This window comes from Oryzias latipes, chromosome 22 (assembly GCF_002234675.1).
Source record: "Oryzias latipes chromosome 22, ASM223467v1".
NCBI lineage: Eukaryota > Metazoa > Chordata > Actinopteri > Beloniformes > Adrianichthyidae > Oryzias > Oryzias latipes.
Window position 1 is genome coordinate 12,266,186 of NC_019880.2, and position 23,792 is coordinate 12,289,977.

At 38.4% G+C, this 23,792-nt stretch overlaps 1 protein-coding gene across 3 annotated transcripts; it reads right to left on the reverse strand.

Moving 5' to 3' along the window:
• Positions 1-517: 517 nt before the first annotated feature.
• On the reverse strand, positions 518-23,792 carry zfyve28 (zinc finger FYVE-type containing 28). Of its 3 annotated transcripts, none has more exons than XM_004082555.4 (14): positions 23,419-23,792; positions 10,457-10,597; positions 7,639-7,776; positions 7,252-7,454; positions 7,068-7,157; positions 6,859-6,948; positions 6,689-6,790; positions 5,098-6,606; positions 4,812-4,907; positions 3,103-3,266; positions 2,901-3,017; positions 2,425-2,526; positions 2,194-2,297; positions 518-2,110 (listed from the first exon to the last, which is right to left on the reverse strand). In XM_004082555.4, exons 1-14 carry the CDS (start codon positions 23,452-23,454, stop codon positions 1,979-1,981), a joined length of 3,024 nt encoding a protein of 1,007 aa, XP_004082603.1. In that variant the 5' UTR covers positions 23,455-23,792; the 3' UTR covers positions 518-1,978. The 3 variants fall into 3 exon arrangements, with proteins under 3 accessions (XP_004082603.1, XP_011488657.1, XP_011488658.1); XM_011490355.3 differs by having other exon boundaries at positions 2,425-2,529; XM_011490356.3 differs by lacking the exon at positions 4,812-4,907 and having other exon boundaries at positions 2,425-2,529.

Consider the following 23,792-nt stretch of genomic DNA (forward strand, 5'->3'; position numbering starts at 1 on the left):
GTTTTATCAGAGTACTTGAACTACTCTTCTTTAAGTACAAAATACTTCAAGTCATATTCGTCATTTTAAAAAAAAATAACTCTGGCGCGGTTTCAAAGGCCTTTTTATATTATAATAAAATGAAAATGTTTTAAGATATAATAAAACATTTTATATATATATTTATTATATGTAATATATATATATATATATATATATATATATATATATATATATATATATATATATATATATATATATATATATATATATATATATATATATATATATAAATAAATATTTTACTGAATAGCATGAAGACCATGTGCTGCCACCTGCTGGCAAACCGTTTCACAGGTCCACAAGTCAGTAAAGGCCAAGACGTTTCGTTTTAAGAGAGAAGTCCCATTACAGGAATGAGGAAATAAATCTTGCTATAAATGAGAATTTCAATAGAATAAAGGCTTGATATCAATCTACGTTTATAACACTTGTTAAAATGACATGTTTGGGGGGGAAAAATAAAGATTAGGAAACATTTTTTAACAGGAAAAGAAAACTATTTATTTCAATATACATTGCATTAAAAACTATATAACATCCTTTTTTATGTACTTTACACAGCTCTTGTAATGAAAATTAAAATGAGTTTTACAAAATAAGAACAAACTCTGAAATATTTTTTTCCTTTACTGGATGATTTCTAGTTCTTTTTACAAATAATTATAATTTTAGGTCATTTTTGTTCTCCATACATAAAAAAAAACATCACTTTCCGTTGAATGTATGATTTGCTTAATGAAATCAACAATGGTGCAATAAAAATAATGGATTTTGAGTTTATAATGCCTGAGAAAACATTTCAAGTCAGACAGAATGGAAACAAATCTCAGATGGTCAAGACTAATTTTGGCAATAAAAAAAAAACTTGGAAAATATTGGAATGGTAGCATAAAAGTCTAAACTAAATAATGTCAGTTTGAAAATACAAGATTTGATTATGTTTAATGGTAAAATCAGACCCATCTGTCAATGTAAACATTCTGTACTAAAACTAACAATTCTTCTTTAAAATGGCAAAAAAAAATATGTTAGCTAGCTAGCAAAGGCTTTTTCTTAAATGTGAAAGACAAGTGCTAAAATTACAGTATTGCACATAATGAGGAAGTTAAGATCATTGACCAATGACTAGCCTGTGCTCCTATGAGGGCCTCTCTCTCCAAACAACACCATCTGGGGCTCAAATGGGGCATTGAGCAGAAAGAAATCAGCCAATAAAGGCTGACAGAGATGAAGAAAATCATTTCCTTCCATCTCAGGTCCTTTGATAGGCCATGCTGCAATTGCAATAACCTTTAGCAGAAGAGTAAAAGTAATGACAGCAGGGGAGAGGACTAAATGCCCCTTAGAGATATAAAAACCACATTCAGAAATGCATGTAAGAATGTCATACAAAATGAGTTTTGCTTCAGTGGGATCAGTGGTTTTGCTTTAGATTGCCTTCAAATTACAGCTTATATACAAAACAATTACCGTGTATATTTGATTACAGTCAGTTACAACCAAAGTTGACTTATTTACATGTGTCTTACATTCCTCAGTGATAAGCCCTGTGATGGTCTGGGCATAAATGTTAGAAGTTGAATAAAAATCATAAAAATATGCCCCAAGTCTTCTCATTTAAAGCAAAACAAAAATAAATCAAAGGACAAAGACCTATTTGGTTTTGAGATGCAAACTGCTACAAAGCGCTGTAGCACAATGCCAGTTTAAAATCTGTGCGCTCATCCTCTTGGAATGACATTCAGGCAGGCGTCTGGACATTAGTTATGTAGGGTGGGAAGGGTTAAAGATTATGAGCCCCTCTGATAATCAGCAACTCGCAATGGGTCACACTGAGAATTCATATCTGGATCTTCTAAATCCTGGTTCGTTGATTAGGTGTCCTGAAGCAGTTGTACATTTTCAGCAGTATGGCAGCTTACAGCGGTGATGTGGTTCAAATTCCTGCCTTGTCGCTGTAGAAGGGTGTGACATGAAACATATAACAGTGGGTGCAAACTCTGACAGGTTTAACTTGGCCATATCGAGGCAAAGGAGCAGAATGAGAAGAGCAGCGGGAGCAGAAGATCTGAAATGACAAATCAATGATTTCTCATCAAATGTGTTCATTGCACACCTTCCCCAAAAAACAAAAAAAAAAACATGGCATACCTTTCCACAGCTCCTACAGTGATGCTTCCTGCGGATGACAGTGAAGGGAGCCTTGCAGGCAATGCAGGAGTTGCATGCATCATCAGGGACCCAGTCTGGAGGGTCTGAACAGAGCCAAGAAAGAAAAAAAAAGGACACAAACAGCAGAACTGTCACCACTTGCTGAGAGTAAAGAAAAAGGAGCAAGCTGACATGTATGCTTAATGTGAGTCTGTTTTTGGACTCGCTGACCTTCGAACTGCCCCTCCCGGGCTTTGGCTGCCAATTCCGTGGAGGAAATGGTCTCCTGACACAGAGCACAGTCCTCAAGCACCGCACTTCGCAGAGCAGAGTCTGCTGGGGTTAGTAGAAAAAAGGGATGTGAACTGTTATCTCGTATTGAAAAATAGTTACTACTTTGAAAAGCAGAACTAGAGAGTCGTGGCCCAGTTTGGGATGATATAGGGACATGAAGGGAAAGCCTTAGCAGCAGATATATGAGCATTGGTTTCAATTGTGATTTGACTGAAACACAACAGAAACATTTCACCATCAAAAACAAGTTGAAACTTAAGATATAACGTAACTAAGCTTGTTTAGCAGTTTAAGCAGAAAACGTTTTTACATTCTGTTGCAGATTTCCTAAATTCACTGACTATCAGGCATACTGACAATGTAATATTTACATAGCAGCATAAACTGTTGCATCCTAGTAATATTTTCCTCACTTTTCTTTAGCTTGTCATTGTCTCCTTGCTCACACTGGGTCGCCATGACCTCAAATAAAGTTTTGAGGATGCTGCGAAGGTCGCTGGCATAATTGGTCTGCAGCTGATCTGCAACACCTATAACACAAAAGAAAAATATATTCGGATAGTAATCGAGTTGCAAGTTCCCGCAAGGAACTTCTAAGACAATAAAAGCGTTTACCTGATATGCAAACAAAGAGACGGTGGATGAGGTCACGGCTGCTGTGGAAACGCGATCGGATCCTGTTCCGAGTAACCACCCTGGTATCTTGTGGGGTCGGCCGGACTTTCTGGTGATCCAGGTCTTCTGAGGTTCCTGAGCTGGGAGTCAGGCTGCTGACAGGGCTGCATGGATAGAGTTGATACAAATCTGTTTAATCTAAATTGTTTCACCATGTATCAGTTGTGTAAAAGTAATACAGGTCAAATGTAAACCTTTTTAAACCTTCCAGAATTTTCTTATCGCACTAATTCCTGCAAAATTCAACCAATTCCCATGAATTTTTCTCGACACAGCAACAAACGTGCCGCAACACCTCACTGTTACTGTCCCAACTTCCGTGTGACAGTGATCCCAACATGGCTGACAATGTCCCTAAGTTACAACTAAAATTACAGTTCAAGTCTGTAAGTATGCAGACGTGTGTGAGACTCTACCATGTGTGGGTTTGAAGAACGTCTAGAGTTAAGTTTCTTTTAGTAAAACATGAGATCATTAAAATGATCAGAAATAAAAAGGTACTTTTTTTTACCCGATAAAAGACTTGAAACTGTTGATAAAGATATGTAAAGAAAAGTACTAAATGTACATTCATACAACTATATGGTATTGATAATAGGTATGAATAAAAGTATGTAGCCCAAGTGAGTGTTCTAAGTAAAACAGCTGTTTTCTAATGATGTTTCTGTTGAATGACAAATTCCATTTCTGACTTTCAACTTTTTAGAGAAAAATGGAAGTTAAAAGTAAAAGACTTGTAAAAAATACATAAAAGTTACTAAACAAAGGATAAAGGACCACAAGTAGCTAAAAGCTGAATTAAACAGAAAAAAATTCTTAGCATTTTGAAACAAAATATTAACAATAATAAAACTTTTAAGTTCTTTAAATCTTAGCGTTCGAACTTTTCTGTGGTTAAAATTTAACTTTTCAACGTGATTATTATGTTGCATAATATTTACAAAGCATTACTGTTAAATGTCTAAGTTTTATAAAGTTGCTGAAGCTCAGAGATAAAAAAAAGTGTTAGCTTCAGTGGCATGTTTTTCTTGTAGGATTGCATATTATATATATATATATATATATATATATATATATATATATATATATATATATATATATATATATATATATATATATATATATATATATATATATATATATATATATATATATATATTATATTACATCAACTAGATCTTTTTTGCTTAATATAAATCGAGACTGAACATAATCGTCCTAAAAGAATGAAAATGTATTTTGATACATCTTTTTTTGGTCAGAAACACTTCTAAATTCTACAATCTAAACTTCTTTTCTGAATCCTAACAGTCCAGTGTTAGCTAAACAAGCAGAAGAGACATCAAGTAGATGTTTCAGAAATAGAATGACTAATATGAATACAATCAAAAATACACCTTCAAGTCCTGACAGCTATTACTCTTGATCGCATTAAAAAGATTACTAGAAAATCTGACTTCTTGAGATCAAAACCCTGAAGAATTGGTGGGTGGCCCAAAACCTTTAAACATTATTTGTTCAGTGAATCCCATCACCGTAAATCTTAACAAAACAACGAGGTCGAAAAGGGAGCAAAGAAACCTTTTAAAGCATTGCTTAAGAGAAGAGGTAGTAACAAATTGTAACATGCTATGATGAATGATGGTTACCTGGGAGAATATGCACTGCTCGACAGACTACATGTGGTGACCGATACACACTCACAGTCACTCCCTGACACAGAACTGAGGGGGGAGCTCGGAAAACTGAAAAGAATAAACCCAAAACAAAGAAAAAAGTGAAAAAAAGAAAAAGAGGGTGTAATAATGAAAAACGCAGTACCAAGTAAAATTGCGACTTTAAATGTGAAAATATGGCAACGTAAATTAAAAGATAAAACAAATGTATTTAGACAATGACATGAACTAAAATTAGGGTTATTTTATTGACCCAAACCTGGACTTTTTTCTGTTGTCTTCTTTGGTGTCCCGTTTTGCTTCTTTATTTTCTGACTCTTCCTTATCCGTCTCCCTGTCCCTTTGTCGACCTCCACTGGCATGTTGTTTATCAGTTCTCAGCTGGTGGCTGCATGGCGAGAAGCCATTCCTCCTGTTGGAACTGGAGTCCTGAAAATGATCCGTCTGGACTGGATGCCCCACCGAGCACTTATCACAGAGCAGGGAATTTAAATCCTCTTCCTGAGGCTCTCCGGTACAACGGGGAGAAGGGGGAGTAAGCTGTGCCATCTCAGCTTTACTGCTAAGTTCATGAGCAGTCAGTGGGAGCCGGCATGCAGCCGACTGGATGACACTACTTGCGGCTGGGGTTTTACAATGTTTGTCCAACCTAAGGGCAGGGCCAAATCCAAGTCTTGTGGACTCTGTAGTGATGGCATCCTCGTGACCGTCCTCACAGCTCCCACAGCAGACGCAGGAGTTGAGCAGACAGTTAGTGGCCACCAGAGGGCCACAGGGCTCAATCTGAGAGGGACTGGGCCTAGGCAGCAGCAGTTTGTCCACCGTTGTTAAGCTGGGAGAATGAGGGTTAAAGATAACTGTGGCAGACAACTTCATCCCTCCCATGCGATGTGCAATGACCTCTGCGGTTTCAGCCGCCGTTCCTTCTAAACCCATCTCCCAGCCATTGCTGTAAGGCAGTGGTTCAGAAGCAGGGACAGAGGTGCATGGGGGTGGCTTTGGCACCGGACAGTGTGTGTTCAGGCTGCGTGGCTGTGGAAAAGGCTGTTCGGATGTGGTTTCAGAGAACCAGCCATTCCTTGTTCTCGGCTTGTGATGCACAGACTCTTTGGAATGAGCATCAATGCAGTTACAGGCCTCTTTGGAGAGGCAGGTCATGCCGTCTCCTGCTGCATCCAAGTCTTCCATGAAAAAGACCCTGTCTTCCTCTTCTACATAGATACCCATTCTTCCTCGGTTTCTCAAAATCCTGCGTGGAGAGGATTCAGTGCTGGATGGGCCGCTGGAGCCCCCCAGCTCTTCTCTCCTGGGGTGGTGGGCCGGGGATTGGCCTTGGCTCGGAGGCGATAGCAGAGTGGACATTTCATCTCCCACACGATGTACCATGATGTTCAGCTGCTCTAGTTCCTCTTCGTCATACTGCATGGAACAGGCCAGCTCAGCCTCCTCTGCTTCCTCACAGAGCAGGCCCTGCTCCTGCTCCTCCTCCCCTGTTTGGGTCTCCACTTCCTCCCACTCTTTTTCTACTTCTGCTAACTCCTCCTGCTTACTGGAACAGACAAACACCGACGTTTGGTCCTCTTCCCGGTCACCCTCCTTTTTTGAGGCGTCATCAGCAGGGCTGCTGGATGAGCAGTTCTCTGGGGCTTGTGCTGGTACACAGTTTGTGATGAGTCCCTGGCCTGAGGACAACTCTCCATCCTGAGAAATGCACAGGTTCCTCTCCAGTGTCATCAACTCCTCTTCAGTGAGAGTTTGTAGGAGATCTCTGGAGGAAGCAGCAAAGGATAGTTTGTAGTTTAAAGACAAAAAAGAAAAACATTCACATTTAGTGATTTTTAAAACCTCACCTAATTTTCCGCAATAAAGTGCGAAAAGGCCTGAAGAGTTCAGACATGTCCTCCGATTTTCTGTCAAGGTTAAGAGGTCCCTCTGGATACACAACCAGCCCACTAAAAAGAAACATGTTCAGAATTGTAAAAAAAAGAGCGGAAATGAAAAGTGGCGAGGAAACACTTACCACACAATGGCTAGTCGGGGAATTGTAAACATCAGAGCGGGTTCATAGTCATCAATCATGTCTTGTGTGAGATAGTTCAGCTTTAGAGCCCTACGACAAACACACAGATGAAGACATAAGATAAAAAGAAAAAAGAAAAAGTTTTAATGTTTCTAACTAATGTCAATAGCTTATGTTTTCAAAAAGTTGTTACTGAAAATGTAGCGTACCTTTCCACTGTCTCACAAAAGAGAACAATCACCTCCTGCTGCACATAGTATTCTTTGGGAGACTTCACAGGCACCATGGCAGACACATAACTTAGGACAAGAAAAAGAGAAAAAAATTGTAAATTCATAGAAACATATCAGGAAATCCTTTTATTTTGTTGATGAAACTTAACATCATTTTCACCTCAGCTCAAATTCTGCAAAAAGGATGTCAAAATGTCGCAGTGCGTCCTTCATGCGGTCTGTGTACAGGCTGAGGTCTCTCAGGGCTTGGTCTCTGGTGATGTTGCGTACCTCCTCCAGACTACGAGTGAGGTCTTTGGCCAGAGGCCTCATGGCTATACTTTCAATCTCCCTGTTCATGATGATGGAGCCAGCAGCCAAACACTACGCAGGAACACAGACATAAACAGGTAAAACCTTCAGAACAGCATTGATCAATTCGGTTTAACATTCTTGTGGATCAGTAAATAAATATCCCTATAGCTGATGAGTTGGATTTCTTTTTCTTTTGTCATGTGCTTGTAACATGTTTTTCTGTAGATCTATGGTTCAGGTGGGAACGAATTACCTCAGCACCAAACCACAGTTGTCCTGCCAAGTTGTCATGACGAATCTCCTCAGGGAACTTCACACTGAAGTCTCTGTTGGCACGGTCGTTGGGGATACATTCATCCATGATTTGACTGATGATGTTCAAAACGCTGTCCTGTAGATGAACACAAAACACACAACTTAACAAAAATAAAATACTTTGTATTGATGCTACACTAGTCCATGACTAAACAACCAATTTAAACAAACAAGTGTAGTCTAAAGGACAGTGATTAGGAAGGGAATTTAACCCTCAAGTAATCAAAAAGACTACAGCGAGCCCCATCTCCTATTGATTCTTTTTCCAGCAGCAGTTTGTCTTGGAATAGAAAAAGTGATCACATTTTTTTGTTTTTTTTCAGTAGTAACAATTGTTATAAATCCTAACTTTTAATATTGAGTTTGATTTATATGATAAGCAATTCCTCCTTTATACACACGTGTTTTTCTAGGCACATCATAATTGTGAGAGCAGGCGTGTTGACACCTGAGCAGCATCACAACAGTCCCCACAGAGGTCCATGAATAAGACATAACTTGCAGTGGCAGCTGAAACAACCAGTTGGGGTGGAATTTTCTGCCCTTCTATTTTCAGCTCCTCAGCTTTCAAACACATTTGTCTAAAACCGCCAAGATCTGGAAGACAAACAAGCCCCCTTTCTGCACTTTTTAAAGCAAATATTATCGAAACATTTTTGTAGGGACTTATAGGAGGCAGAAGTTAGAAGCAGATTTGGATTAAAGTTCCAGCCTAGATTTATAAGGTCAGTCACAACTACAGAATAGATAAAAGGTTTACACTTGTTGGGGTTACAACAAGTGAAACCGAACACAAGAAAGCCTTCCAGATGGAGGGTGGGGAATCTGCAACAGAACAGTTGGGGATGAACCGATGACCTTATTAAGTGTGTCTCACCATGAGCCCTGCTTGTAGGAGGGAGGCGAAGGAACAATAGGCCAAATGAAATCTCTCTCACAAGCTGAGACTTCTCTGCATGAATCTATAGCAAAAATGTCTATTTTGTAGCAGATCTGGTAGTTTCTCAGTGCTAACAAGGCACCGTCAAGTCCAGAAAATGCTACTTCTTATAGGGTGTGAGAAAAATTATTTCTTTTATGCAATTGTTGGCATCTGATTAATTTTGTACTCATGCAGAAATATAATCATTTCACTCTTAAGCAATATCATAACAATGATAGAACACAGATGGGAAGACTTTTTTTTAAAAAAGAGCAGAGACACACCTGATACATTAGGGACATCCTAAACTATAGCACAAAGATAAATAGCAGCATATGTGAGCACAGGCAAAACTGAAATGTAAATTTGCACTTGCTGAAATAGAAATACTTCTGCAGCCCTGAACATTTCGTGTCCATGTTGTTTGCAGTTATAAAAGAATTAAAGTGTGTTGCAATTTTTTCACACAAACTAGGTGATATGGATGTTTTGGCTTTATTTTGCACATTTAATGGAAATATTTATTTACTGCTAATATGGTGCTATTAGAGGGTTTTTAACTTTTATTTTTATACACTACATTTCTTTCAACAAAATTCATGCTTTAAAAGTACTAATAGTCATGAAAAAGTAAGAATTATATTTTTTCTGTCTTCCATTTCTAATTCAACTTTTGCATATTGTGGAGCCTCAAGCGGTTGACCCCAGCCGATCACCACTAGCTCCGTGGACAAAGTGGGTGTGTGTGTTAGCCTGGGGGCGGTACTGAAAGCACAGACTGTTCATGGAAGTAGCCGTTCTCACTCATCTTCGTCACAATGTGAGAACCCAATAATTTTCATGGATTGGGAGGGGCTGGTGCTCAGAGAGCAGGTTTTTAGTGGAGTTCTCAGAGATGCCCGAATGGATCAAAATACTACTTTGGGGTTGTTTTTTTGTAAGGAATGAACCCAATAATACACTTAAAAGCTCAAAAAGATGTTTTTGCATGATACAGGCCCTTAAAGACAAAAAGTAACTTATCATTGTTCTTCCAAACTTTTGAAAAAAAAGCAGATGTGCTCTGTTTGGTAAAAACTGTTGCTGTTACAGGCCTAACATTCTACATAAATAAAGACTATTCCACCTTAGAAAAGACGGAAAACAGCTCAAGAGATGGTTGAAGGATAAAAAAGCCTGTTTGCCAGAATTGTTTTTAAAATATATGTTCATTTTTTGTTTATTTGTCTTTGATGGCCCGTGATCTACCTTCACATCCTTTGCAATCAACGCAATGAGCACCCCTGTGTTAGATAAATGAGAATACAAACTCAGGATTCTGTTCTCAAAAGCTGAAATGGGGACAGTTGTGAGTGGACACTTTTCCCCTCTCCTGTGTACAATCATGTTTTGACATCCATGTTTTGACATCCTAGCACACTCACCATAAACAGGCCACGAGAAGTAATCACTGGATCATTGACATCTGCATCTGCTCACATGACATCCAGTTATTTAACTTTTTTGCCACCCTTCTGAAGTAGTCAGCTCATAAATCACTTGAATTCTTTATCAGCTGTAAGAATTGAGGACGCTACTCAAATAAGCAGCTAAATGACTTCTTGATCAACCTTCTAAAAACTAGTTTCCCTGAAAAACAGAATACTGTGATAACTTGCCCTGAATAACTAGGAATCTTCGCAGAGAATACAAACAAGAAACATGGCAAAGACTGAAATCCAAGCTGTGTGTTCATTTACCTATTTTCCAGGTTTGCCCTACCTAAGGGCTATTTTTACACTCTACACACCCTGGAAAGCAGAGAATGATGACTTTCTCTGTTCTCAGTACCAACCTGACAAGATCGGAATTGGTTGACCAATAGAGTACATCTCTGAGGGTCCTTCCTGCCGTCCAGGCTGTCCAGCTCACTGGCCACCTGGTTCAGCTCTTCATCAGCATAATAGAATTGGGCCAAAAGCTGAGGGTCAGTCCTCTGTTGGCAGACACAAGGTCACGTTGAATACAGCCATGCACAGAACTTTCAAAACACCCCAAAGGTAATACATTCAATTGACAGCAAAGATCAATTATTGTGATTAAAAACAAAGTTGGACATTGAATGTGTCATGTCTCATAGAAATTGAAGGCACTGTTCAGTTTGTCACACACCAGAGCCTCCTGCTCCAGCTGAGAGCGTCTATACACACTCCTCCCACAAAATTCACAAAGAGAAATGAAAAAATGTTAGGTATGTTTGAGCATACTGCTACATTTCACTTTTGTGTTTAGTTTTTTTTTAATTAAAATCTAACCAGTCCACAAAGCATAAATGCTTCAAAATATAAGAAACAGTGTTTAGTCAAGTTACTGAACAGAAAATAGGCTTTTGATGCAGTACAGTTCACATTTAACACTTGATTTTCTGACTAGAAAAAAACGCTCAAACATCTCGTTGAATTTTTACACAAATAAATGAATAAAATATATACTTCAGGATATGTTTGAGTTTAAAAATAAGGTACACTAAGTAGACATAAGAAAAAAGAAATAAAGGTGGGAGGAGTCAAACCGCGTAGCTATCAAACTGTCACTGATAAAAATGCTCCACCAGCTTGCATAAAACTGTAAATATTTATAACAAACAATAACACGTGTTTCCATTTTTTTCATTTATTTTCTGAAGAAAACATCAAAATTGTTTTTGGCATCCTTACTGCTGGTTGTGTATTGGTGATTGTCAAGCATTCTTCTATACAGAAATGTTAAAAAGATCATCTAAAACATAACTTTATAACAAAATTTTCCATTTACGTTGATGAGATTTTTAATCCAGAAATGGAAAGGGAAAAAAAAAAAATAGGCTAATTTATTATTAGCAGCAAACCATTTCCCAAGAGAAGCTGATGATGGTTCCATGAAATTTTAACACAAAATGCACAAAAAAAAAACTAGCAACTAGTCTCCGATATTGCTCACATTAAAACTTGCCCAAAAATTAATGAGAGCAAAAGTGGTTTATACATTTGTAAAGACCTGCACACGTCCCATGAAGACCTCCCGATATCTAAAAGGTTAATGGTTCTATAAATGGCAAGCACATGCAAACAAGCATCATCACAAACTACAGCGCCCCAGAGATGGCACAGAGGCTTAGAATGACAGTTGTACTTAGAGTGATTAAATGAGAGTCTGAGATATGCTTTTAAACAAAACTCTTTTGCAATGAATGACATTTTTAGAAATGTTTGTTACCTCTAAAAATGTTTTGTGGCTTTTTTTAAAATTATTTCCTTTATTTCCTTAGCATGTCCCACCGGGACCTTGGGGAAGATCCGGGACACGCTCAAAGGACTACGTATGTCATGGTAGCGCATTGGGGTTCCACTGGCAGAACTGGAGGTAGTTTCTGTAGAGGAGAACATCAAAAAGGCTGCTGCTCCTGTGACCCAGCCCCAGTCCCAGATAAGCAGGCGAAGATGGACGGATGCACATGTGTTATTACTTTAATAGATAGTCTATGTCAAAGCAGGATACTGTAACGTTTATCATAATCCATCTGTTTATTTTTTTTGTGGTTACAACCAGAGATAAGGTGAAATAAGTAAAAAGAAAGTTCAACACAGCATACCTATAATTCTTTTTGGTCCAACCCTGAAAGTAGGGCAGATTAGCAATCACTGCCATCAAGAACCTAATTCTGTTTCTCAAAACCAACACACAAGCTTGAAACACTGCCCTCAATACCTGAACACCAAAGGACAAAACGTGCGTCACACTTCATACGTGTCAAGTGTGACATCGCCACCATTTGAGTAGAGTAGGAGACATTGACCTCACAATGACATCGCTCTATTCGTATGTGTTACTCTAATCAAACAAAGACAGTTACAAGAAGTTCTTCAGAACTGTGTTTGCTAGGATGGGGGGGGGGACTAAGCCCATTTTTGTGCAAAAATGCTATTAATGTCCTGGTTCAACATGGATATTTTAAGAACTCTCAGTCATTGGTCATTTTAAAAAATAACAGAGAAACAACTTTCTTTCATTCAAATTATTACACTCAAAGAAAGAGAAATTTGCAGAATTAAGGGAAAGAGTTCAAGATAACAAATATTAGCAGTAATTAAAGATAAAAAAATAACAGAGGATCTTCCTATTATTCAGTCCTAAGGCTGGACTTTTTCTTTAACATTTATAATGACCTCAAGCAAAGGCTTTCTTCAAGGATTCAAGGAGTATTTATTGCCATTTTCAGTGAACAGAGCAGTTTCACAGAATAGGAATTTGCTACAGTGCTAATGCACGACATAAAACACGTAAGAATAGAAAAAATGAACAACAGTTAGCAAAAAATAAATAAAAAAATGACAATGGTCAGAACAATAAATAGAAATAAATTGTGCAAACAGGGAAAGCTGAGGATGATCAAGGTACAGGTAGTGGACTGATAACTGGACATAACGGGACATAAAGGTGAAAAAGTTTAAGGGGGGAGGAGTTTAAAAGTGTTCATGAGTCGAACTGCAGAGGGAAAGAAACTGTTCTTGGTGAGAAGGGTCGGCTGCTATCCGACCTGCACGTCCCCAGGTTCTGGAGACGTTTCTAAAAGTTGTAATTAAACTACAAATGCATTTTTGCATAATGATATTATTGGTCTCATGTACCATCAATGGCATATTGTTTCTATCACAAGATTCCCACAATTTGTTTTGGCTAAATAATACTTTAAAAAACAAAAATAAAACCAGATAAAACACTAAATGATCATGTCAGAACACTACATTTGCAATAATTATGACAGACAAAAGAATAAGGGAGCTAAAAGAAAACAAAAAAAAAACAAAAATCACAAACCAACAATTATGTGAAAACATAAAGACATCAAAAATACATAATCATGATCTGAGTATTTGATGTTCACATGTAAATTAAGTCTTTGATTTTTGTAAAAGTAGATGGCATTATCAATCAGGAGGCAGATCTGACTGAATAACTGCACAATGAGTGAAGCTGAATGAATGTCATGATGACCAAACAGGAAAAAATAAAAAAAAAGAGTGGGAGACGCTGAGAGCTTTTTCTAGCACAGGCACAATACGGCCCACAGACTGATGGCATTTGTACGGGCACATACACACTAGACGAGTTTTAGACAGACGCTATTCTGTAGTCTCCTCCAGCTGCCTTTGCTCACACAAAAGGGAACACTGCTGCAGCAATGAATCATGAGTGAGAAGTCGAATTTAGGGGAATGCTCATTTTGAGTAGCTTTAGGTAATACAGGTATGCTGGTTTCATGGGACAGTAATGATCATTTTGTAGCTGAGAAGAGATATGAAATAGAAGGATTATATTTTTATCTTTCAAGAGTTGGCTATGTTCATATGTCTGACACTCGTGGAAAAAAACATAAAACTTGTTAAATCAGCTGCTCGCAAACTCAAGACTGAGCTCAACTTAAGTTAGGACACAAAAGGCTCATAATTGATTGATTGCAGTACCTACAACCGTTGTGTTCAGTTTTATTCTCCAAAAACAGCTTCATTTGCAAAGTCCTGCTAGGGACTAGATCCGCTTTGACTGGAGAAAAACCCAGAAATGTTCCTGAAGTTGAATTTACTCCAATTGACATCAAGTGCAAAGACTGAAAGAATGCAGACTGTGAATAGTGCAGACTCAGTCGCTGGTTAAAGGTCCAGATCTATAGTTTGGGGTATAAGGGGTATAATTGACCATCTTAAGATGAAAAAGATGTATGCATAGAATAGAAAAAATGGAACCTATCTTCATAAAAATGATTTCACACTCGAACATTAAAGTTCTGGGCATATTGCAGGATGATATTACAAGTTAGTTCAAGGACCACTCTCCGATGAAAACTGTGTTTTTAACATGGTCTGGTGACATTTTTCTGATGACGGAGGACATATATAAAGAAAATGACACTCAAAATGACACTTTTGATGAAATTGTTGTGAATCAGGAGAAGACGAAGAAATACTGTCAGAAAAACAGCTTATTTGTGACATAGAAAGTACGCTGAGCGGACTAAAAGCTCCCTAATCTGCTTAAACAGAGAGCTCTCAGCAATGAGGAGGGGAAGGGGGGGGGGAGTGTTGCTCCGTGCCAACAGCCCTGTCCAGGATTCAGAGGTGAATTTCTCATAAACTACTGCCGCTCTGCAGAAACTATGTCCTAGAAAATGTCATGTTTTTTTATTTTGGCAGAAAACGGCATAATCATAATTATAAGACCACTGGGAACTCTTTGAAAATAGACTAAAAGATGATCAGAGTGGGACTTTAAGCTTAAATCAGCCTTTTCTTGTCTGCGGAAATGTTTTATCCTAAATTCGAAGGTATCTTTCAGAACTGAAGCGCACAATCTCACTGTCAGAACTGATTTAGTGGGTGGTGTCATCACCAACGGTGACGGCTCTGCTGTACCTTGCATAAATGAGGAAATGATTCAGCAGATTTAGCCGTGCCCACTGTGGCATGACAGTCCTGTTACTGCCCGCACCATCAGATCGCCCTTGATGACATGGCTGTAAAACTAAAACCCACTGTGGTCACAAACGCGTCATTTCAAAATACGTGCTTCTGACATCTTCTCCCACAGTAACAATTACAGTAAAACCCCTTATCACATCATCTCAGCAAGACCTTTTTGGATTTTTGCCTTTTTTGTTGTTGCATGAAAATAAAAATAAAAAGGATCAAAATTGCTACTTTGCTCAACTTTAGATACTGGTATCAGCCATCATTTCTATACAGGCTGTCCAAATGATGATTGCTTGTCAAACTAATCCACAGTGTATGTGGGCACTGAACTGAATCTGCCTATGGGGTTTATAGGAAACCTTGGCTTTGCCCTCCATACTTTAATGTCCAAACTGCCGCCTTCAGGCTACCTTTCTGGAATGAAACACTAGTAGTGTTCGAGGAAACCAGCTATCTCTGCTTTCATTCAGTCTGCTGGAAGTCTGGCAGGAAAAAAAGAAAACGCTATAGGTACAGTTCATCACTTTATTAATTATTCAAGAGTCAGCATAAAAAAGCAAGGCCAAGGGAAGAATGAGGGTTGTGGAAACGGTTTAGAAAACCTATTCAGCTTTTCTGCTGATCAGGTTTGGCAAAATAAAAGCCTTTCTAAGAATGCAGAGGTTTACCATCACAAATCAGTTTAAATCAGACCAGCTTAGATTTTGTTCTTGTAGCAAATGGATGTCAAATAGTGATCTTGTTACAACATACTTCCTTTAACCCAGAAAATTGTTTTCATAAAGATTTTGAAAGTTAGGAATCAAACTAATGCTCTTATTAAAGAAGAAATAGCACATTTATTAATGTTAAGGTTTAAACATTTAAATTAAAAATGATTAACTGCTCAACATGCTGGTTCTATACCAGCAAATATTTGATGCCAAACATGCAACAGATTTAACTCAGCTCATTTACTCAATACACTCAGAGTGGTCCGCCCATCTGGACCGTGGCATTATCTGCAGGCTCGTCTATTCTCCGATGACAGACTACATCTGCTATTCAAACTACTGCTCTGCCCTGGACATGAGCCTGGCACGTGGCAAGCACTCAAAGGTACATCACGGGTTCAAGCAAGCTTTAGATGGATGATGGGCATGTGCAGGATCCCCTGAGCAACCTGGGGTAAGAACCAGGGACTCCTGCCCCCCTACAACCACAGGACATTATGCAACAAATAATCCAGTTATACAATCTAGAAGAGATGTTAGAGATGGGAAACTCAGTTCTAGATTTAAAAAACAAACAGTGTGATGTTTTTTATTTCACATTTAGGAGTAATTAAGATAAAGGAAATAAGTGTAGATGTTCAGATCTATTAGGAACCCTTGAAAACCATCATAAAAACTGTCCTGATCACACTGAAGGGCCAGACAAACGTCCACAATTCAGAGCTTAGATCAGAAAGCACATTGGACTGGGCTTTCAAAAGCCAATTGATCTTTACTCTGTAAACGCAAAAGCATCATCAGTTCATTACATCAGTTAACCAAGAATTTCTTGAATATCTTCAGGCAAAAAATGTTTTGTGTTAGTTTTACTTAGAGATAATTCACAATTTTACTAGGAATAAATAGATCTACTAGCTTTATATCAATAGTTATGTGAAGAGTGTTTAAATACCAAAACAGAATTTGCCAACATTCATAGTCATGGAAAGCATCATAATATGAATAAAAATATGAGAATATGGGATGCCAAACAGATGTGCATTATTTAAACAAATAAAAACATCTGCCCTTCTTTAAAATCTTGACCAAAAATAGCATGAAACTTTAGACATTCAGTGTTGAAATTCATACATGTTTCTACCAACTAAATAAATCAAGTTTCATGATAAAATTCTGATCTATTCTGTTTGTCTCACAGTAAAAGTCAAAGGAAGTGTGACTGTTCTCCTACATAAAAGTTAAATAAATAAAAAGGTTTTCTATTTAAATGACCTTTCTGGAGAATACAGTTATTTATAATAGAAAAACATTAATTATAATTAAAGAAAATTTTAGATGTTGCTTGTTCCTTATAAAACAAAAAGCCACCAGAGCCCATTATACAAATAAATAACTTTTTATCATTACTTGGAAATTTTAGCAACTATTGAAGAACTAAAGTGAGGAACCTACAGTTGAATTTGGGATTCTCGCTTATACCATCAATTTCTATTTACATAATTTTTGTTTCAGTCATCACCCCCACAGTTTAAAAAGAAGGTGTTACCGGATTTCTCAACCCTGCAATGAATTTAAAACAAGGCTCTCAATCGCCTGGCCTGTCTCAATCAGCACTGGGGTCAGCTCTCTAAATCCATGCAGATGACACCAAATCAATTACCACATGGCTGTTGGCTAAGCAGAATGGGACATCTACAAAGAACTACAGAAACTAGGCTAAATATGAAGCCGCAGCAGCCGCTGCTCAGCAGTTTGCCATTCTATCAACTCAGTGCCAACTCCACAGAATCAACAATGAAGAAAACCTCCAAGACTTCAACCTTTCACAACAGGGCACGGCTTGTTGAACAGCTTGTGGAGAAACACGTAAATAAACTGTCACGACTCTCTACAATGAGAATATAGTGGTGGGATTTCAATTGGAGACCCTAAAGACATGAATATTTAGATTTTAAACATTCTAAATGGAAAACAGTTTTGATTGTTTTTCAGTTCAAACAAAGTGGAAAGCTGAAAAATAAAAAGTAAAAATAACAGATTCTCACAAAACTAAATAAAAGAATTAGATAAAAATAAAAAGATTCCACAAAGGTTAAGGAAATGTGTGTTTGTACCCTTCACAATGACACATTTAGATGCGAAAGCTGAATGGCATCTCTAACCAATGATTAAGTAACAACAAAAAGGTAATCAAACTACATTGAGTTAACAGGCGGAGATTCATGATATTTTTCCCCTTAGTTGTATTAACAAATGACAGATGAGGACCACATTCAAGCATCTTGGATTCAAGGTAATTTCTTAATTTTCCATGGCGGCAATTTTTGTAGTTACTGAATCCATGATAGCTCCTTCCCTCGCCGTCCCATCAAAGTTCTTATGCACACAAAAATATGTTTTGTTTGTCTATTGCAAAACACTAGGCCATTATAGAATTAAATGATGGTAAAAAATAACATACGCAATGGGGTAATAAGTAAAAATAAAGTCTGCCTTTCAGACGAAAGGAAGAAAAAAGTAACCCCACACAATGGCAGAAAGCTTAGACATCCAGTCTTTGACATTTCTCTGATTCTAAGAATTGACGAATTTATGACAGAAAGGATGGGATTATAATTTATCATACAGTCCTGCTAACAGCTCTGCTGCTCAGCAGTCTAAGATTGTGTAAAGGAAACCCTCCACTGTAGGACTTATCTGAAGAGAGCTCTAAAAATATCAATATCCCTGCTTCAGTCAGGGGAACATGCTGACGCAACTCTTTTCTATCAGGAGTACATAGTTCATTGATAAACTGCTCACTGTTGATGCACAGTGACAATATCCCAATGTCTCTGTTTAAAAGCTATGATATCAAGAGGTGGTCAGTAAACTAAAATGAAAATGTTCATCTAAAAAGTTTCAAAAAAGAAAAGCTCTACAGGCAAAATAAAACATTTGTTTGAGAAGTATTAAGTAATGTCATCTTTAGATGTCCATAAGCATAATTACAGGGGCGTCTGCCACCCCTATCCGGCCTCTTTGACACAGAACTGGTCATTTAAATCCCACAGACTTGTGTGTAAGTCTCGTAATGCCCACTACAGCTGTGATCTGGAAGGATTGGCGCTGATGCAATAGTTAAGTACCACAGGAGCAGTCTTGATTTGCCAGTGTAACAATACTGCGGTGAACCCCAACATTCTGGCCTGACCCAACAATGAAAGGAAAAATGCTGGGACAGCAAACATGGTTTTAGAGAGAAACAGCCTGACACAGCTGTGTTTATGCGGTGAAGAACAGGTGGATGACCTGCAGTGACTGGGTTGTTTAGTATAGTTATACTGGATTGTTGTAAAAAATTCCCAGTAGTTTTCAATAACAAATTTTTGACGCTTAACAAAGTATGTACAGTGTATTTTATGTATCTATATATGTTTGCTAGTGGTTAACACTGCATGACAACTGAAACTTTGCTGTGTTAGGGGTGTGTTTATGTGGGTCTTATTTCAACACATCCAAAGGTTGACATAAAACCTAACAAGAGTTTTCACTCATCCTTTAACAGTGCTGAAGTTGGCTTGTATTGAACTCTTTATTTAAAAAGGCAACCAAGCCTTTAACACTTCCTCTGCTGAGGCGGGCATTTTTCCAGACACTGAGCATGATTTACAGACAAAATTCATTACTAATTCACCTAAAAAAAATAAGAGGATTTTGCCCCCCAAAAAAATTGCAGGATCATTCCTTTTTTTTTATTTGTTAGTAATTGATAGAAATGCAAACTGTAGCAATACTAATTGTCTCAATAAGAAGTAAGGAAATATTTTTTAGGAAAAAAACTATTAATTTACTGTACGTTACAAATTAATCAGTCAGCTGGTTGTTCTGAATTTTAAGACAATCATTATTGGTCAATGATCACATTAAGAGGACCAACACTGATCTTAATCAGTGTTGGTCAATGATTATATCAGGAAGACAACAAACAACAAGTTAAAACTGGCAAGTTTCTGTAAAGCAAAGTTACCCAGTTACACCTATCATACTGATATCCTTTAAAAAGATTTTTAAATTTAAGGAACAGTTTTCAGGTTCAGTATTAAGAGGAAAAAATACTGACGAACACTAGACAAAGAATTAGGAAAAATAGAAATTACATAATCGGGTGGAAGCTGATGTTGTTGTTTGATTAACACTTCAAGGACAGAGAGAAGAAGAGAAGTCGATCATCCAGGACAGACACAACAGACCATCCATTTACACTGAACAAAAATATAAACGCAACACTTTTGTTATTGCTCCCATTTTTTATGGTATGAACTCAAAGATGTGAAACATTTTCCACATACACAAAATAACCAGTTCTCTGAAATATTGTTCACAAATCTGTCTAAATCTGTGATAGTGAGCACTTCTCATTTGCCAAGACAATCCATCCCATCTCGCAGGTGTGCCATATCAAGATGCTGATTAGACAATATGATTATTGCACAGGTGTGCCTTAGACTGGCCACAAGAAAAGGCCACTCTGAAATCTTCAGTTTTGTTTTATTGAGGGGGTCAGGGGACTCAGACAACCAGTCAGTATCTGGTATGACCTCCATTTGCCTCATGAAGTGCGACACATCTCCTTCGCATAGATTGATCACGTTGTGTATTTTGGCCTGTGGAATGTTGGTCCACTCTTCTTCAATGGCTGTGCGAAGTTGCTGGATATTGGCAGGAACTGGAACACGCTGTTGTATACGCCGATCCAGAGCATCCCAAACATGCTCAATGGTTGACATGTCCGGTGAGAATGCTGGCCATGCAAGAACTGGGATGTTTTCAGCTTCCAAGAATTGTGTACAGATCCTTGCAACATGGGGCCGTGCATTATCATGCTGCAACATGAGGTGATGTTGTTGGATGTAGGCCCCAACAATGGGCCCCAGGATCTCGTCACGGTATCTCTGTGCATTCAAAAGGCCATCAATGAAATGCACCTGTGTTCTTTGCCCATAACAGATGCCTGCCCATACCATAACCCCCCCCCCCCCCCCCCCACACACACACACACACAATAGACAACCTGATCAATTCTATGTGAAGAAGATGTGTCGCACTTCATGAGGCAAATGGTGGTCACACCAGATACTGACGGGTTGTCTGAGTCCCCTGACCCTCTCATTAAAACAAAACTGAAGATTTCAGAGTGGCCTTTACTTGTGGCCAGTCTAAGCCACACCTGTGCAATAATCATATTGTCTAATCAGCATCTTGATATGGCACACCTGCGAGATGGGATGGATTGTCTTGGCAAATGAGAAGTGCTCACTATCACAGATTTAGACAGATTTGTGAACAATATTTCAGAGAACTGGTTATTTTGTGTATGTGGAAAATGTTTCACATCTTTGAGTTCATACCATAAAAAAATGGGAGCAATAACAAAAGTGTTGCGTTTATATTTTTGTTCAGTGTATATGGAGAAGCTATGCCTTGGACACATGCACCCATACGGGGGTTGACTCCGTATACAGGGTCAACCCCCGTATAGGTCTGTGGAGGGTCATAGACAGGTTCAACCACATCTACCGCTACTGTAGCTCTTGTGGCCAATTATAGGAGCATCGTGAACATGGAACATACAATTGTTGTGCGTGTTGTAAGTGTGTAAGTGTATTATGAAGTATTTGTAAGGATAATGTAAGTTACATGCACTAATGACATATGGGTGATGCTGTTGTACGGTGCTCTAACGTCGCACTCTAGTCGTTAGTAAGATGCGTGTACTGGCTCCTTGCTGACCTCGCACAAATGCTGCATGCACAGGTTATGCATTTTATACGCAAGAGCCTGTAGGACACCCATATGATGTCCACACAAACTACATTTCAACTGTCTAATTTCCTCATTTCTAACAGTCAGGCTGCAACCACAGAGCGGGCAAGGAGTGCGCACGTATCACTTGAACAGCCCAGTATGCAGGCTTCATTGAACAGTGTTGAAAAATGGAAAAATCCATATGACATCTCACTGACTTTAACCTTACCGGTACTTACGCTTCCATGTTTTTTAAGTGTTCATTACAACCTGCAGATGCCTGTGGAAAAACGATTGCATGAACATGTTTGTTCTACGCACTTACCATTTTGTGCAGGCCACCTGCTTGCCCTGTACAGGTTTGCCCATTTTCTCCCCACAGATCCACAACATCCTCCCTTAAGCCCAGTTGTGACCAAGGCATTGTGTTAGTTGCTTGTATTGACAATCTTTTTGTCAACATCTTCATAAATTTTTTTTTGGAATTTCTGTTAAACACTGACCTACACCCACACATGAAACAAGTCCTGAACCCCATGACACGCTAGCTGAGTAGTTTAAAGAGGCCAAAGGACCTCATTACCCTCCAACAGCAATCCCAAAACAAACCGAAAGGTCTTTCTGTTTTTGGTGGCATTTTGCAATCCCAGAAGTAAATAACACCTAGAAAAAAGACAGAACCTAGAAGCTTTGTGATCAAGTTACCAGATATCCCTATTGTTCAGACAGATTGATCAGTTTGGGATCCCCATTCTAACCTGGCATTTAGAGGAACTACCTCAAATTTTCACACAATCTTGCCATTTAGGTCATGTCACAATTAAAAATGACTTTTTTGGCATTAGTGACAGCCTTTTTGAAAACTTCCACACTTGTCTCTGTTAACAAGGCAAATCAACTGGATGAGGAAAGTCCTCAAACTTTTCTTTCCCCTGCCGGATATTGTCCCCAAGCCGAGTTGATCAACCTTCTTGTTTGTCAGTGTTAAAGTAAGCAAAGGCACACTTCCGAAACAACAAAAATGGCATCACGGAACCATTCTCTACAAAAGCAACGCACCAGAACAAAAAAAAAACAGCAGGATTTAAGGGGTTAGATGATAGTATGGAACAACATTGCTTTAGTATTGTGTTTTTTTTTTTAAATAATCAAGATAAAATGACAACCACAACGTCTGACTTATAATTGACTTTAAATACTTTTGTTTCATATCAATTTATAAGTTTCAAAAAAACATCTTGCATGTATTTTATGTGATGAAGGGAAACACAGTTTAGACATTGTGGATGCCCAAAATTATCATGTCTTGTATCATGAGACAAATGCCACAAGAAGATCCTAAAAACACGATTTAGTAGCAAAAAGGCTGACCAAAAAAAAAAGAAGGTATTTTAACTGATTTCCTTGGAATACTCTATTATATTTGTCAGAATTGGGAGTGGCAACATGATATTTAGTTACTGCTATTTTAGGCGTAATTAAATTAGGTTCACAAAATAATAACAATCATTACCAAAATAGTTCATCTAGATAAAAATATAACTTCTAAGAATGTGTACGTTTTTTATCCTTAAGGGTTTGAATTTAAAATAAATAAATAAATAAAAGAAAAAAGAAAAAGCCGGCTTTATCCCAGATTACAGCTTCACAACAAAAGAAGCTGCCGGTTATTAGACTGAAACATCAGGGCTAATGTTAGCAGATGTGAGGTATAGGAATCGGCTAGCGAGAAACCCTAGTCGGCGATTTCCAAAGCCGTTCTTCCTGTGGAAAACTCACAACAGATGTGACAAGGTGTGATAACAACTTACCTTCGGCTTATACAGCCACTTTCGAAAGCGGTTCATCGTTACCTTGCCACCTTCCTTTGTCACCAGCCCCTCTCCTCCTCCTCCTCCTTCCTCTGTACCTGCCCGTGCGCCTCACTCTAAAGGCGGCTGCCAGCTAAGCTAGCTCGCGCTTACGGGCTCCAAATCGAAAAACGTTCAAGACACAATGTACGGCAAGTTAACCTGAACCCTACAGAGCCGCTCTCAGCGTGCATGAAGGGGATTTTCTAAAACTTAACTCCATCTTTCCTGAACCCTGACGTTCCTCCCGTCTACCCCGCCCGGTCACTGTCTAAGTCCCGACTACAGAATAATAATAAAAAAAAACCGGAGCCCCAACCGATTGCTCCGCTGTT

Bases quoted from the DNA above. Each gene is read 5' to 3' on its own strand.
- zfyve28 (XM_011490355.3), bottom strand. From the start codon at position 23,454: ATGAACCGCTTTCGAAAGTGGCTGTATAAGCCGAAG. The intron at 3,018-3,102 runs GTAAACGCTTTT...TTTGTGTTATAG, and splicing joins TCTCTTTGTTTGCATATCAG to GTGTTGCAGATCAGCTGCAG. The intron at 2,111-2,193 runs GTATGCCATGTT...TTGTCATTTCAG, and splicing joins ACTGTAGGAGCTGTGGAAAG to ATCTTCTGCTCCCGCTGCTC.